General features: G+C 35.8%; 2 protein-coding genes across 2 annotated transcripts; both read left to right on the top strand.

The window, feature by feature from the left end:
* LOC109214693 (pentatricopeptide repeat-containing protein At1g63330-like) lies at positions 504-4,369 on the top strand. Its single transcript, XM_019378641.1, has 2 exons — positions 504-2,530; positions 3,273-4,369. The coding sequence occupies exon 1, from the start codon at positions 598-600 to the stop codon at positions 2,374-2,376; it is 1,779 nt and encodes a 592-aa protein (XP_019234186.1). The 5' UTR covers positions 504-597; the 3' UTR covers positions 2,377-2,530; positions 3,273-4,369.
* LOC109214700 lies at positions 5,255-10,107 on the top strand. The gene is made up of 3 exons (XM_019378651.1): positions 5,255-5,573; positions 8,648-8,886; positions 9,506-10,107. The coding sequence occupies exons 1-3, from the start codon at positions 5,361-5,363 to the stop codon at positions 9,696-9,698; spliced, it is 645 nt and encodes a 214-aa protein (XP_019234196.1). The 5' UTR covers positions 5,255-5,360; the 3' UTR covers positions 9,699-10,107.

Below are 12,460 nucleotides of genomic sequence, written 5' to 3' on the forward strand. Positions count from 1 at the left end.
ATTTTAAGTTGATTGGAGACAATTTGTGTTATTTTAAAACTATTAGACTTATTTAAGCTTAATGTTTAGTTTGTTAGATAAGTTAAATTTGAAGTATTATTATGCAATGAAAATATGAAATGAAAGCCTTTGAAGTTTCTTCAAACATTCTTTTTATACGTTAGTTTTTAGTGTTTTATATTTTTACTTATCTTAATATAAATTACGATTGTTATACAAAATACATAAAAAAAAATTAAATAAAATTGGCCGGCCCGGCGGCCCATTAGGACCGAAACTGTTCCGGTTAAATCTAGCAACGGGGAAGCCCGGAACCAGTAAACCCGATAAAAAAATGAGGGGTCAAATTCGTTTTAACTTTAAATGTGGGTCTATTTGGTTCGGGTCAGGTTAAAGGAGGTTGGGTCGGGTTTATAATATGTGGGATTATTTTCCAAATGTGACAGCTTATGTGGATTTCTGTTAGCGAATAAGGATATAAGTAGTTCGATACTTACACGGCAAAGACAAAATTGATACCAAATTTTAACGAAGGGTATATGTTACCTGCAAAATTAGGGCACACCAATTCAGTTGAGAGAGATACCTGAGCTGAAGATGAGGAGAATTTCTCGCAATGGTATTCCCTTTATCTCTTTCTTTGCTATTTCCCGTGCAACTACTGTTAGAGTTTATTCTTCAAATCATAGTAATATGTCCATTTCTGAAAAGGGTAAATTTGGGGTAAATAACAACTTTGAGAACGTGAAATGTTTAGATGATGCTGTTAGTCTCTTCCATCAAATGGTTAGGATGCAACCTCTTCCTTCTGATTTCGATTTCTCTAAATTACTTAAGACCATCCTAACTATGAAGCATTACTCTGCTGTTGTTTCTCTTTTTCGAGAAATGCAGAAATTGGGTATCCCTATTAATGATTTCATCTTGAATATCGTGATTAACAGTTATTGTCTGATGCATCATGTTGATTGTGGATTTTCGGTGTTAGCCATTTACTTGAAGAAAGGCATTCCGTTTGATGTTGTAACCTTTACCACCCTAATTAGGGGAATCTTTGCTGAAAATAAGGTCAAAGATGCAGTTGACTTGTTCAAAAAGTTGGTGAGAGAGAAGATTTGTGAGCCTAATGAAGTCATGTATGGAACCGTCATGAATGGTCTCAGCAAAAAGGGTCATAGTGAGAAGACTTTAAGTTTGTTCTGGTTAATGGAACAAGGGAACATTAAGCCGAACATATGTAACTACAACATTGTCATAGATTCCCTTTGCAAAGATAGAAACTTAGATGCTGCTATCAGCCTTTTGAACGAGATGAATAAGAAAGGCATTCGCCCAAACATAATCACATATAATTCATTAATTGATGGTTTGTGTAAGTTTGGTCAGTGGGAAAAGGTTAGGATTTTGTTCTCTGAGATGGTAAATCATAATATTTATCCAGATATGCACACCTTCAACATAATGATTGATGGACTATGCAAAGAAGGGAAAGTTGAAGACGCCGAGGAAGTAATGAGACATATGAATGAAAAAAGTGTAGAGCCTAATATATTTACTTACAATGTGATAATGGATGGATATTGTTTGCGTGGTCAAATGGATAGAGCGAGGAGAATTTTCGATTTCATGATAAATAAGTGCATTGAGCCTGACATTATTAGCTATACCACACTAATAAAGGGATACTGCAAGAAAAAGAAGTTGGACGAGGCTATGCAATTGTTTCATGAAATTTTCCAAAAGGGATCAAAGCCTAATATTGTTACCTACAATACCATCTTGCAAGTTCTGTTTGAAGTTGGACAGATTGGCTCTGCAAAAAAGTTCTTTGATGAGATGCTATCTACGGGGCCTGTACCTAATTTATACATTCATTGCACTTTACTCGAGGGTTATTTTAAGTATGGACTTGTTGAAGAAGCTATGTCACTCTTTAATGAGTTGGAAAGAAAGAGAGAAAATGTTGATATTGAATTTTACAATGTTGTCATTAATGGATTGTGCAAAAATAGAAAACTTGACAAAGCTCATGCTATTTTTGAGAAGCTTTCTTTTATTGGATTGCTTCCGAATATGAGAACATACAATACAATGATAAATGGACTTTGTCTTGAAGGGTTGTTAGATGAAGCTAAAGATATGCTAAGAAAAATGGAGAACGATGGTTGTTTGCCAAACAGTATCACTTACAACGTTATTGCTCAAGGATTTCTCAGGTGCAACAGAATTAGTGAAATGACAACTTTTATGAAGGAAATGGCTGGAAGGAAATTCTCATTTGATGCAACTACAACTGCGTTATTGGTAAATGTTATAAGGGAGAATCCTTCTGTCCTTGACATGATACCAGAGCTTCACTTGAAAAATAACAAGTGAATATTTCTTTCGCTTGGTTTATCCGGCTACACTATCACCGCGATACAATTTCCTTTTACCTCTCAAAAGAAATCGCATCTGATGCAATCACATAATCTGGAAAAAAATGCAATTAGAACATTTCTCGAGCTTTCCAAGCATGCCTATTGAGGAGGTACATCAATTTTATTACGTTGATTATTTCCCAGTCTTCTTTATTGTAGAAATCAAATGTTATTGCACTCTTAATAGGAGAAATAACCATTTGGTATTCGCAACCTAAAGACTCGACTAATTCAGATTCGCACGCGCATATGCCCCATTTAAGGGGAAATTGTTCTTTACCAGGGGTTTGTCCATTCCCAGAACTCTAGCCCGAAACCTCTTGGCTCATTTTTAAGTATCAATTGTGAAGAAGACTTGTTATATCATTTATCTTGTGAACTGCTGGGGTTGTTTTCTCATACTAATTTCATATCTGATGCTTTTGATGCTCGTTCTCTTTGGTGTCTTTGAGGATGAAAAAATTGATCTTCTCCTGAACTTTGGATTTTGTTAGTATTTTCCTTTTGTTTATTTTCTACAGGAAGAGGTTTCGAAGCCCTATTTTTTTAGTAACAATTTCTAGTCTTTGGCTAAAGAAGTGTATTACTTGTCACCGGATGGCCAAAATAAATCATCATATAATTTGATTATTGGCTACGCCTTCTTGACTTTTTCTTGTATCTCTTTCATACTTTATTCCATCTTCAATCTCAGTAGAATGACTAGTCTTATGTAGTGTGAAGACTTCACTCTTTTCCCATATTAACCTTTCTCCATTTTTTTTTGGCTACATAAATGACTTGCTGCATTTATTCTTCAATGGTTAAGTGATTGAGAGTGTAATGCAGTTAGCTGTATACCTTCTCTTTCAGGTTCTTCATTACATCCATCAGATTGAATCTTTATCTCATTTCATACTACCAATGGTATGAAATGCCTACTGCATCATCAGCTCAATCCGCGGAACCACATAGGCTCAAGGGTGGTCAGTCAAACAATTTTGCCGGAAAATTAGACTGCATATACTAAATCGTGAATGTCCTCTGAAATTCCTGTCACCATAGCATAAGCTCATAAAATTTAGTGGGCTTTAATGTTTTGATAGGGAACTAAGAATACGTTCATGTTGTTTTCACTTACTGTCTTTTGTAACAACATGGCTCAAGAAATGCTTATACAATTAGCTAGTACTCTTCTTTTTCCTTTTAAAAATAATTCTTACTGAAATCCAATTTACTATGAATTCACAACTCTCCGGCGCTATCAATATTATTCCTGCTTTTCATTTTATAGGCACTATATTCTGTTACTCCATCCCAAAAAGGCGAAATTTTTATATTTTTGAACTGTTCATTGGAAGAAACTTAATGACATAAAGACTGGAATAATTGAGTGGTATTTGGATGGGAAGTATCTGCTGACTCCAACATGCAAATACTCAGTCAGCAGAAGCTATATTGCAATGAAATATAACATGTCCAGATGCAAAGTAGCAGACTTATTGTGCCTATGTGATGACTTGCTTGTCGAAACACAGCAACATCTATTCTATGAATGTAGCTGGATAGCAGAAGTGAAAAATGGCCTAGCAGACTGGATTGGTTTGTCTATCAGGAGACGTTTACGCAGGGTCCGAGAAGGTCCGCACCCCCTTGTAGGCAACCTATCCTCGTGGCTGATTTCACGGCTCAAAGATATATAGCTCACACGGAGACAACTTTACCGTTGCTGAAAGCCTCTCCTTCCTTGGATGATGCAGAGCTTAAAATGGATGGAAATTAGACATTTGAGACAACTCAAGGAGGAGTCATCCAAGAAAGCTCACGGGTGTATTTTTTTTTAATTCAGAGATTATGTAATTAGTTTTTTGTTGGAGGCCTAAGCACCCAACTTGGTTCTTAGTTTACTGTTTTATTTTTGGCAATGGTAATTTTAACAGTTATTGCGGGAAAAAAAATACTTAACCATAGTTAAGTGGTATGCATTTTCACCTTGATTCTTGATTCTTAATGTTATTTGTTTGGTTAGGCGTAAACGCCCGATGCGGGTAAGTATTTACCGAAAAATCGGGTGAAGTATAATAGAATACTCTGGACTAAAAATGATTATATATAACAAAAAGTTACACTTTTAGTCCCTTAAATATCGATAAATTCTGGTTTTGATTATTGTAATTGATAATTAAACACATTTTCCTGTCAAGAAATTAATATGTGTGCTTTTGATCATTTAATCTTCGCAACCAATATGTTGTGTTAAATTTTTTTTATTACTCTGTATTTAATTGTAACATAGTTCTAAAATAGTCCAAAATATTAGTATATAACTATATATTTCTCATATAGAGGCACCAAACAATACATGTTTTCGTTACTTGAGGGTTAATACGTAATTACGAAGATCAAATCAAAATTTACCAATAACTGATTGAACAAAAGTTCAATTATCTCTATGTATATGTTGAAATCTGTGATCATATCATCTAAAAGCTTAATCTGTTAGAGAGAGCACACTTTAATTTACTTAATTATATCTTCAACACGTCCCCTCACGTGCGGGCTTGATCTTTTTTGATGAGTCAAGCACGTGAAAATTCTTTTTAATATTGGGTGGCAGCGAGACTCGAATCCAGGACCTATACCTGCTTCAATACCATGTTGAAGTGTGTGACCATCTCATCTAAAAGTTTAAACTGTTAGAGAGAGCAATTTTTTATTTACTTAACTATGTCTTCAACGGTATATAAAGTATCATTTGAATGAAGTAAAAATAAAATACAAAGTGGTAACCAATTGTAAGCTAAGGGCTAAATGTTATAAAATATGTAAACTGGAGGGATTTAATTTGAAAAAATAAAAAAAGTAGGATAAGGGGGGTTAGATAAGATTGGTTTATTTTCCCACCTGGCACTTTCCATTACAGAGAGAGCAAAACCTTAACACATTGATTCTTGGTTAACAATGTCAGCTTCAACAGCTCTAAATCTTGGTTCATTATGCAGTTCGGTTGTGAATTTGCCGACCCATTATTCTTATAAACCTTCTCTGCTTTTACATGGTACTCAATCTCTGCAATTCTTGGCATCACCCAATACTGTTCTCAAGGGTTTCAATGGAAGCAGAAATATGAAGAGTGCTGTTGCTGCTGTTGATTCCTCTGATCCTGCTGAAAAGGTTTTGCTTATTCCTTTTTTATATATTTTCAAGAATTTAAGTTTAACTTCTTTTTTTAATATCCGTGGTATCCGGACCAGCTTGCCCACACCTCGGCTAATTCCTAAGGTTACCTACTCAATGGCAAAGCCAGAAAATTTTGCCAGTGGACTATGCAAGGGTGTTCAAAGTTTATTTTTTAATCAATAATAAGTAATATTTTATCCTATAGATAGTATAATTTTTTGGCGGAGGGTGTTCAGTTGGCCATCTTTGGCCATACATAGTTTTGGCCCTGTACCAGCTAACTCCCACTAGCATAGGTACCAAGTAAATTTGTCCACCAAGGTTTGGACTTCTTGAAAAAAAATCACCTAGTATTTTTGCCTTCGTTGTGATTTGAACCCGAGACTTTATTGTTCTCAACCCACTTCATTGACCGTAATGTAAGCTTTAACTTTGGAATTGTGGGGAAAATAGGAAATTGGTTGACATGCTCTCTGTTGTTACAAAAATGGTTTCTTTTGAATGCTATTCATGTCCAATATTTCTATGAAAAGTATGGAATGTACAGTCTTCATTTACATGAATGTAGAAGTCAATAATTTTTTTTCTATAACCTTGGTGTTAATTCCTCTGATCCTGCTGCAAAGGTTTTGCTTATTCCCTTTTTATACTTGTAAGATTTTGGCTTTGGAACTGTGGGGAATTAGGAAATTGGTTCACATGTTCTGTATTGTTACAAAAATGGCTTCGTTTTTCATGTCACTATTTCTATGAAAGTATATCTTGTAAAGTTTTTGTTTACATGAGTTTACACGTCAATGATCTACTTCGCGGCCTAGGGGTGAATGAAAGGAGTGAAAACTGTGGGCCAATAGAGACAAAAAAGGCTAGGTGAATTTTTCCATCTGTCTAAACTTTAGGGGTAGTGTTTGTTGGAAAACAGGTATGAACAGCGGAAGCAAATAGCCAGGATCACTTGCATGTAATATAGACAACACATAATCACAGATTTTAATCGAACATAAAATCGATACTTATCTCTTGAAGCGTGACCGCGATCGCGAGAAGCCTCCAAGCAAGAACGAAACCGTTCACGAGATAATCCTCCAGTTCCACAATCTTCTGCTGTGTGACCCGAATAATGCCTGGAATTAGCGAAATTCGTGTGGGCGAATTTCTCCTTGGAAAAGCATGTAGTAAAAACCTTGCCTCCTTATGGAATAAGACCCCTTTATATAGCCACAGGTTTTAGGGTTTAAACCCCTTTTCCTAAACCTGTTGGGTCTTCCATTTCCACCAAGAAATAGGATTCCATTTAATTCCTAATTATTCGGGCACAGCAGGGACCGCAGTATTTAATTAACGAGGCTTCCTATTATGGACTTAATTCGAAATATTCGAATTAATAGTACCATAACAAAATTACGAATTATTCCACTATAAATTCGTAACTGCACTCCTCAGTTCAATTTCGAAATTCTTCCATTAAATCTTATTTAACTCCCCATGTTAAGATTCAGATACTAATCAAATAAATTAAATTACTGACAATTTAATTCATTGATTATTTCCTTTAGACTTTCGCTTAACTTATTTCATGTGACGGATACAAAATCCACCTGCAGGGTTTACACATGAAAACTTATAAGCTTTCATAGAGGTGCATCATCAATCTCTAGACCGAGACATGGATTCCATCAACTAACTATTACTTTGCCTATGTATATCATTATTGTCCAATTTACCAGGCATATTGATCCACGAAAGAATCTCGCCTTTTAATAAATCAAAACAATAATAATATACACAACTAATAATAATTATATCAAGATTAAGAGCATAAGTACATTTAATGGCTAGAGAGTTTATTTTATTAAGTCAGTATAAAATACTTATCTCTACTTGGTCCGTTCAATACATACAAAATGTACTAGCACAAGAAGTCGAAATTAAACCATTCCCATAATCAAGATAAATTATATTTAATCTTGTGCTACAATCATTCCTGATGGTTTGTCCAATTCCATCCTTAAATTGTGAACATGATCTTTATGCTTATAAGAACCGATGATTTAATCTTCCGTGTATAAGCTAAACTCTATACACTAAATCATCTACTATATAAGTAAATGACACAAACAAATATATGATGTATTTAAAACTTTATTAAAATTGAATAAACAGTTGTTCCATAATAAATACTATATCCAAACTAAAATCCATGGTTAATAGTATATATCCAAACAGTGTTACCATGTAACTATGCTGATGTGAATTAGCAACTACTTAAGCTGGCGCGGACCCTGTTGTTATAAAAAGAAATTACTTCATGTTCGTGGCTAGTGTATATTTGAGGTCCTCAAGCTATATAATCGAATTCTTTTGAAAAAAATATATGTATTTATTCTAAGTCTGAACCCTTTTTCCTGAAGGAGTAGTGATGAGGAAATTCTACATTGTCCTTTTTTGGCCACTTGAGTGTAAAGTTGTCAATTGCTTGCTTGCATTGATTGTTTTTATCCTATTCATTAGCTCCGCTTTAGACAATATGGATAATGGTGCGCATTGACCTAAGACGTTTTTTGAACTCCGTTTGCCATTGCAATAGAAATTTTACACATGTTAATGGGATTCAACAATCAATATATGTACAATTAGAATAAGATTTCACCTTTGCACAATGTAAATTTCTAGCCAAGCCGGTTCAATGGACCACCCTTGGGTCAACGTGGTTCCACCACTGGGTGCCCTTAAGACACTGTAGCGATAGCAGTTTCGGAAATAGTCTTAAGTTTCAATAACCATCGATAAAAAGATGAGTGGTGTTTGTTCTTTTCTAGCTCTGCTCACAGTTGCTGATGAGTATTTGTGCTGGTAATCTAGCACGGGTTATTCCTGTGAAGGAAAAGACAAAAATTTAGATAACTCCCTATTTGGCTAAGACTTCTAGTAGTAGAAACGTCCTCCATGTCATGTCTACATTTGCCTTTGCACATTTCAGTTATACGATGATCGGTTGAGTTTCCTTAGGCCATTTGCTTTAGTTTTGGTGTCCGGAACATTAATGCTGGTTTCTGTTGCATATACAGCAAGAGACAGAAAGGAAGAAATACTATTTTCTTGTTGCAAATGCCAAATTTATGCTGGACGAAGAGGAGCATTTCCAGGAGCAATTGTTTGAACGTCTTCGCCTTTTCGGAGAGCGCAACAAAGAACAGGATTTCTGGCTTGTAATTGAGCCCAAGTTCTTGGATAAATTCCCTAATATTACCAAGAGACTGAAGAGACCCGCTGTAGCTCTTGTTTCAACAAATGGCCCGTGGATCACGTAAGGGGCACTCATCTTTAAATATTTTGAGACAATAATTACTCCATTTTCCAGTCCGTCTGGATTGTCAAAAGATTGCAGAAAATCTGTCTTTAAAAAGCAAGTTATAATCACAGGAAGGGGTCAAAAAATAATTCTCTACTATACCCCCCATCCCAATTTATACTTGGTCCACATAAATTGGGACGGAGGGAGTATATCGTATCTTAATTTTATGCTCCATTATACTTTGAGGTTGTTCATATCCTTGTAGTTAGCAATTTGTCTCATATTTGCCCTTGATCCTAACGGAAACATCTTGACACGTAGAATCCACCCAATCCATGCTGGAGCGTTATTAAAATCAAGGGCATACGAGATTATTTGCAGACGTCAAGGGTATGAATAACCCCAAAGTATAACAGATAGTAAAATTAAGATATTTTGTATAGTAGAAGGCCATATTGCTTGGACTCTCCGAAAATGTCGCCAAATGCGTATCGGATCCTTCAGAAGTATTGTATTTTTGGAGGATCCGATACGGGCGCGACATCATTTTGGATAGTCCGCAGCATAGGTAGGAGGACAAAATTTGCTACTTTTCTATATTTCTCCTGATTTGTTTATTCGGAACTTGCAGATTCATGAAATTGAGGTTAGATAGAGTTTTACAAGAGAGCTTTGACGCTGACACTTTAGAAGAAGCTTTGGCATGTAGTCCTGTTAATCTTGAGTTTGAAAAGCCAGAAAAATGGACAGCACCATACCCGAAGTATGAATCGGGTTGGTGGGAGCCTTTCTTGCCCCCCGGATCTCAAACATCAAAGGTATGATTGTCGGACATCGTCCACAAATCAAACTCGGCAGTAGTGTTTGTTGGTCCAGCGATGAATAGTTAGTTTGAGAAGTTACGGAAAGAGATGGTGGGGGAAACACGAGTGTAGGCTGTAGGTGAAGATGTTTGTAGCTCATCTGAAGAATTGTACGATAAATGCCTAATTTCTGTAGCTTTTGAACCCCGCCTTACGAGATTCAGGAAATAAATGAAGAATATGGAGCATTGATACTTAGCACGAAAAACCATTGTGAACATAAATGTAAAAGATCAGTAATGACCTAGCAATTATCCTCGATTTACATTTATGTCTATATTAATGTATTTCCAGTATTGGGTTTTCCTGATAGTTTTTGATGTGAAGTAAGAATCCTTTTCTTGGTTCCTCAGTTATTTTTATGGTTTTATATTGTTCTTGTACTGTACTAGATGTTAAAATCAAATGGCTGTCTGTTTAAGAATTGTTGTTGGTTTTTATCTCTCACCAACCCAGAAAAGTTCCTAAGACAGGGAAACTGGGTTGAATTTGAGTCGATATTTGCGACTTTGTAACTCCAATTTCCTGAAGAAAAATAAGCAATAATATGTAAACTACGGTTGAGTGTACACATTAACTACAATGCCACTGTGTTGAGCTCTCCAAGTTCATCTAGTGGAACTCTCAGAATTCCATGTGCCTCTTGCTATGTTGCTCGGACTCTCCAAAAATGTTGCCAGGTGCGTGTCGGATCCTCTAAAAATAGTGTACTTTTGGAGGATCCGACACGGATGCGGCATCATTTTGGAGAGTTCGCGCAACATAGGCCTCCGGTCTGTATTTGATTTTCAACAATAAAAGATTGACTTGGTGAAAGTAGAGAATCAGACCTGTAATACTACTGACCAACAAAAGAAAGAAAGAAAGGAAGGATGGGATATAGAAATATTAAAGCTTAACCAATCTTATTCTGTTAAGTGTCTTACATTGATCGAGGAAATGAGTTGTTGCCTTCTTATATGGATTTAGACAATCATCACCTCATGAGCGAGCTGAGGTTGAGTTAGTCTCAATGTCCATTTTCTTTACATGGTACGAGAGTCCAGTGTTGTGAAAGCGGCGCTTCCTCGCTTAAAGCGAGAAGCGAAGCGAAGCGACCCATCGAGCGCTTCTGCTATCTGAAGCGTAGCAGGTATTCAAAAGCGTTCGCTTCCCACTAAAAAGCGAGAAGCGACGATGCGAAGCGATGCGTAAGAAGCGAGCGCTTCTCTGTTTTAAAGGGCTGCCAACCTATTTAATTAAAAAAGATGTTCTTTTTTTAAAACATATCGACCAGCAGCAACAGAGAAAGAAAGAGGCGACTAAGGTTCAAGTTTTCTACACTTTTCAACTTCAAGATCATCAAGTTTGGTCCAGGTATGTGATTTCTTTTTCTCCTCCTCCTCCTCCTTCTTTTTCTTTTTCTTTCACTGTTTCAGCGTCCAAATAGCAGCAAAATGCTGGCGAATTTTTTTTTTCCCTTCAGTTCTTCTTTCTCATTATTCTCCTCTTCTTCTTCTTCTTCATTTTCTTGCGCTGTTTTTTCGTTTGAAATGCTGCCCATTTTTTACTGGAACGGTATACTGCCCTTCCTCTTATTTTTGCTTACAGTTGTATGTGTTGTCTATGCAATATTTATTTTAATATTTTTTTAAAAATTACCCTTCACTTCAAAAAAGCGAGCGCTTCGCTTCTCGCTTTAAGCGAAAAGGGGGTTGTCGCTTTTCCTCGCTTCACGCTCTTCACAACACTGTGAGAGTCAAACTCGTACATGTTCTTGGTTTACCTAATGTAGATATCCAGTCTTGGTCGTGCGAAGAGAGTGTTGATACCCAATTTTTCCCTCATATTCTTAAAATGCATATATACTTTCAAAATAGCATATTTACATCATCATTTAGTTTACAAACCTATACAAGCATTTTCTATAATTTTTAAAGCTCTAAATTGATTTCTAATACATTTTTATCATATGAATATCTAGTAATTATCCTTAAATTATTTTGTGATGACTTAATCATCCAAACTTATTATTTATACCAACATGTATGTTTTATAATATTTTACTTCGTTTTCTATAATTGCATTTTTGCATTTTTATACTAATTACACATTTTTGCAATAATAGCCTACATTCATGTATAATTACATTATTTGTTCCAAAATAGCATTTTTATATTTTTTATAATGTTGATTTATTATTGTTAATCATTTTAGTGCATAAATAATATTTTTTATTAAGCATTATTATATTTTATTTTGATAAATTTTGGGTATTTAAACAACAGCCCAATTTTTAAACCAATTTCGGACTAAATGAATGGCCCAAACACTAAAATATCGAGCCATATTACCCTAAGCCCAAACCAAATAACCCCCTACTAAAACCCGATCGCGACCCGCTTCTAAACGACCCGTCTTTTCAATTTTTTGATCCCAGCCGTTGATCTCTCAAGATCAACGGTCGAGAGATCAACGGTCATCGTTCACTCCCATTTTTTAAATTAACCTAACCCAAAACCCTACCCATTTCCCCTTAATCCGCCGCCCTTAAACGCTCAACTCTCTTATTCTCTCTTCTGAAGAACCCTAGCCGCCTCCTCCTAAATCCCTCTCCCAATCCCGCTGATAATGGTATTCTCTTGCCGTATTTGAATCCTTTTGGTACTGGTTGCCCGTTTGTGGTGCTACCTAGGTGCTTGCCTAAACATGGCAAGCAATACCTTCCGGAATCGAACCAAAGT

Source organism: Nicotiana attenuata, chromosome 2, assembly GCF_001879085.1.
Source record: "Nicotiana attenuata strain UT chromosome 2, NIATTr2, whole genome shotgun sequence".
NCBI lineage: Eukaryota > Viridiplantae > Streptophyta > Magnoliopsida > Solanales > Solanaceae > Nicotiana > Nicotiana attenuata.

Bases quoted from the DNA above. Each gene is read 5' to 3' on its own strand.
- LOC109214693 (XM_019378641.1), top strand. From the start codon at position 598: ATGAGGAGAATTTCTCGCAATGGTATTCCCTTTATCTCTTTCTTTGCT.
- LOC109214700 (XM_019378651.1), top strand. From the start codon at position 5,361: ATGTCAGCTTCAACAGCTCTAAATCTTGGTTCATTATGCAGTTCGGTT. The intron at 5,574-8,647 runs GTTTTGCTTATT...TTGCATATACAG, and splicing joins CCTCTGATCCTGCTGAAAAG to CAAGAGACAGAAAGGAAGAA. The intron at 8,887-9,505 runs GTAAGGGGCACT...CGGAACTTGCAG, and splicing joins ACAAATGGCCCGTGGATCAC to ATTCATGAAATTGAGGTTAG.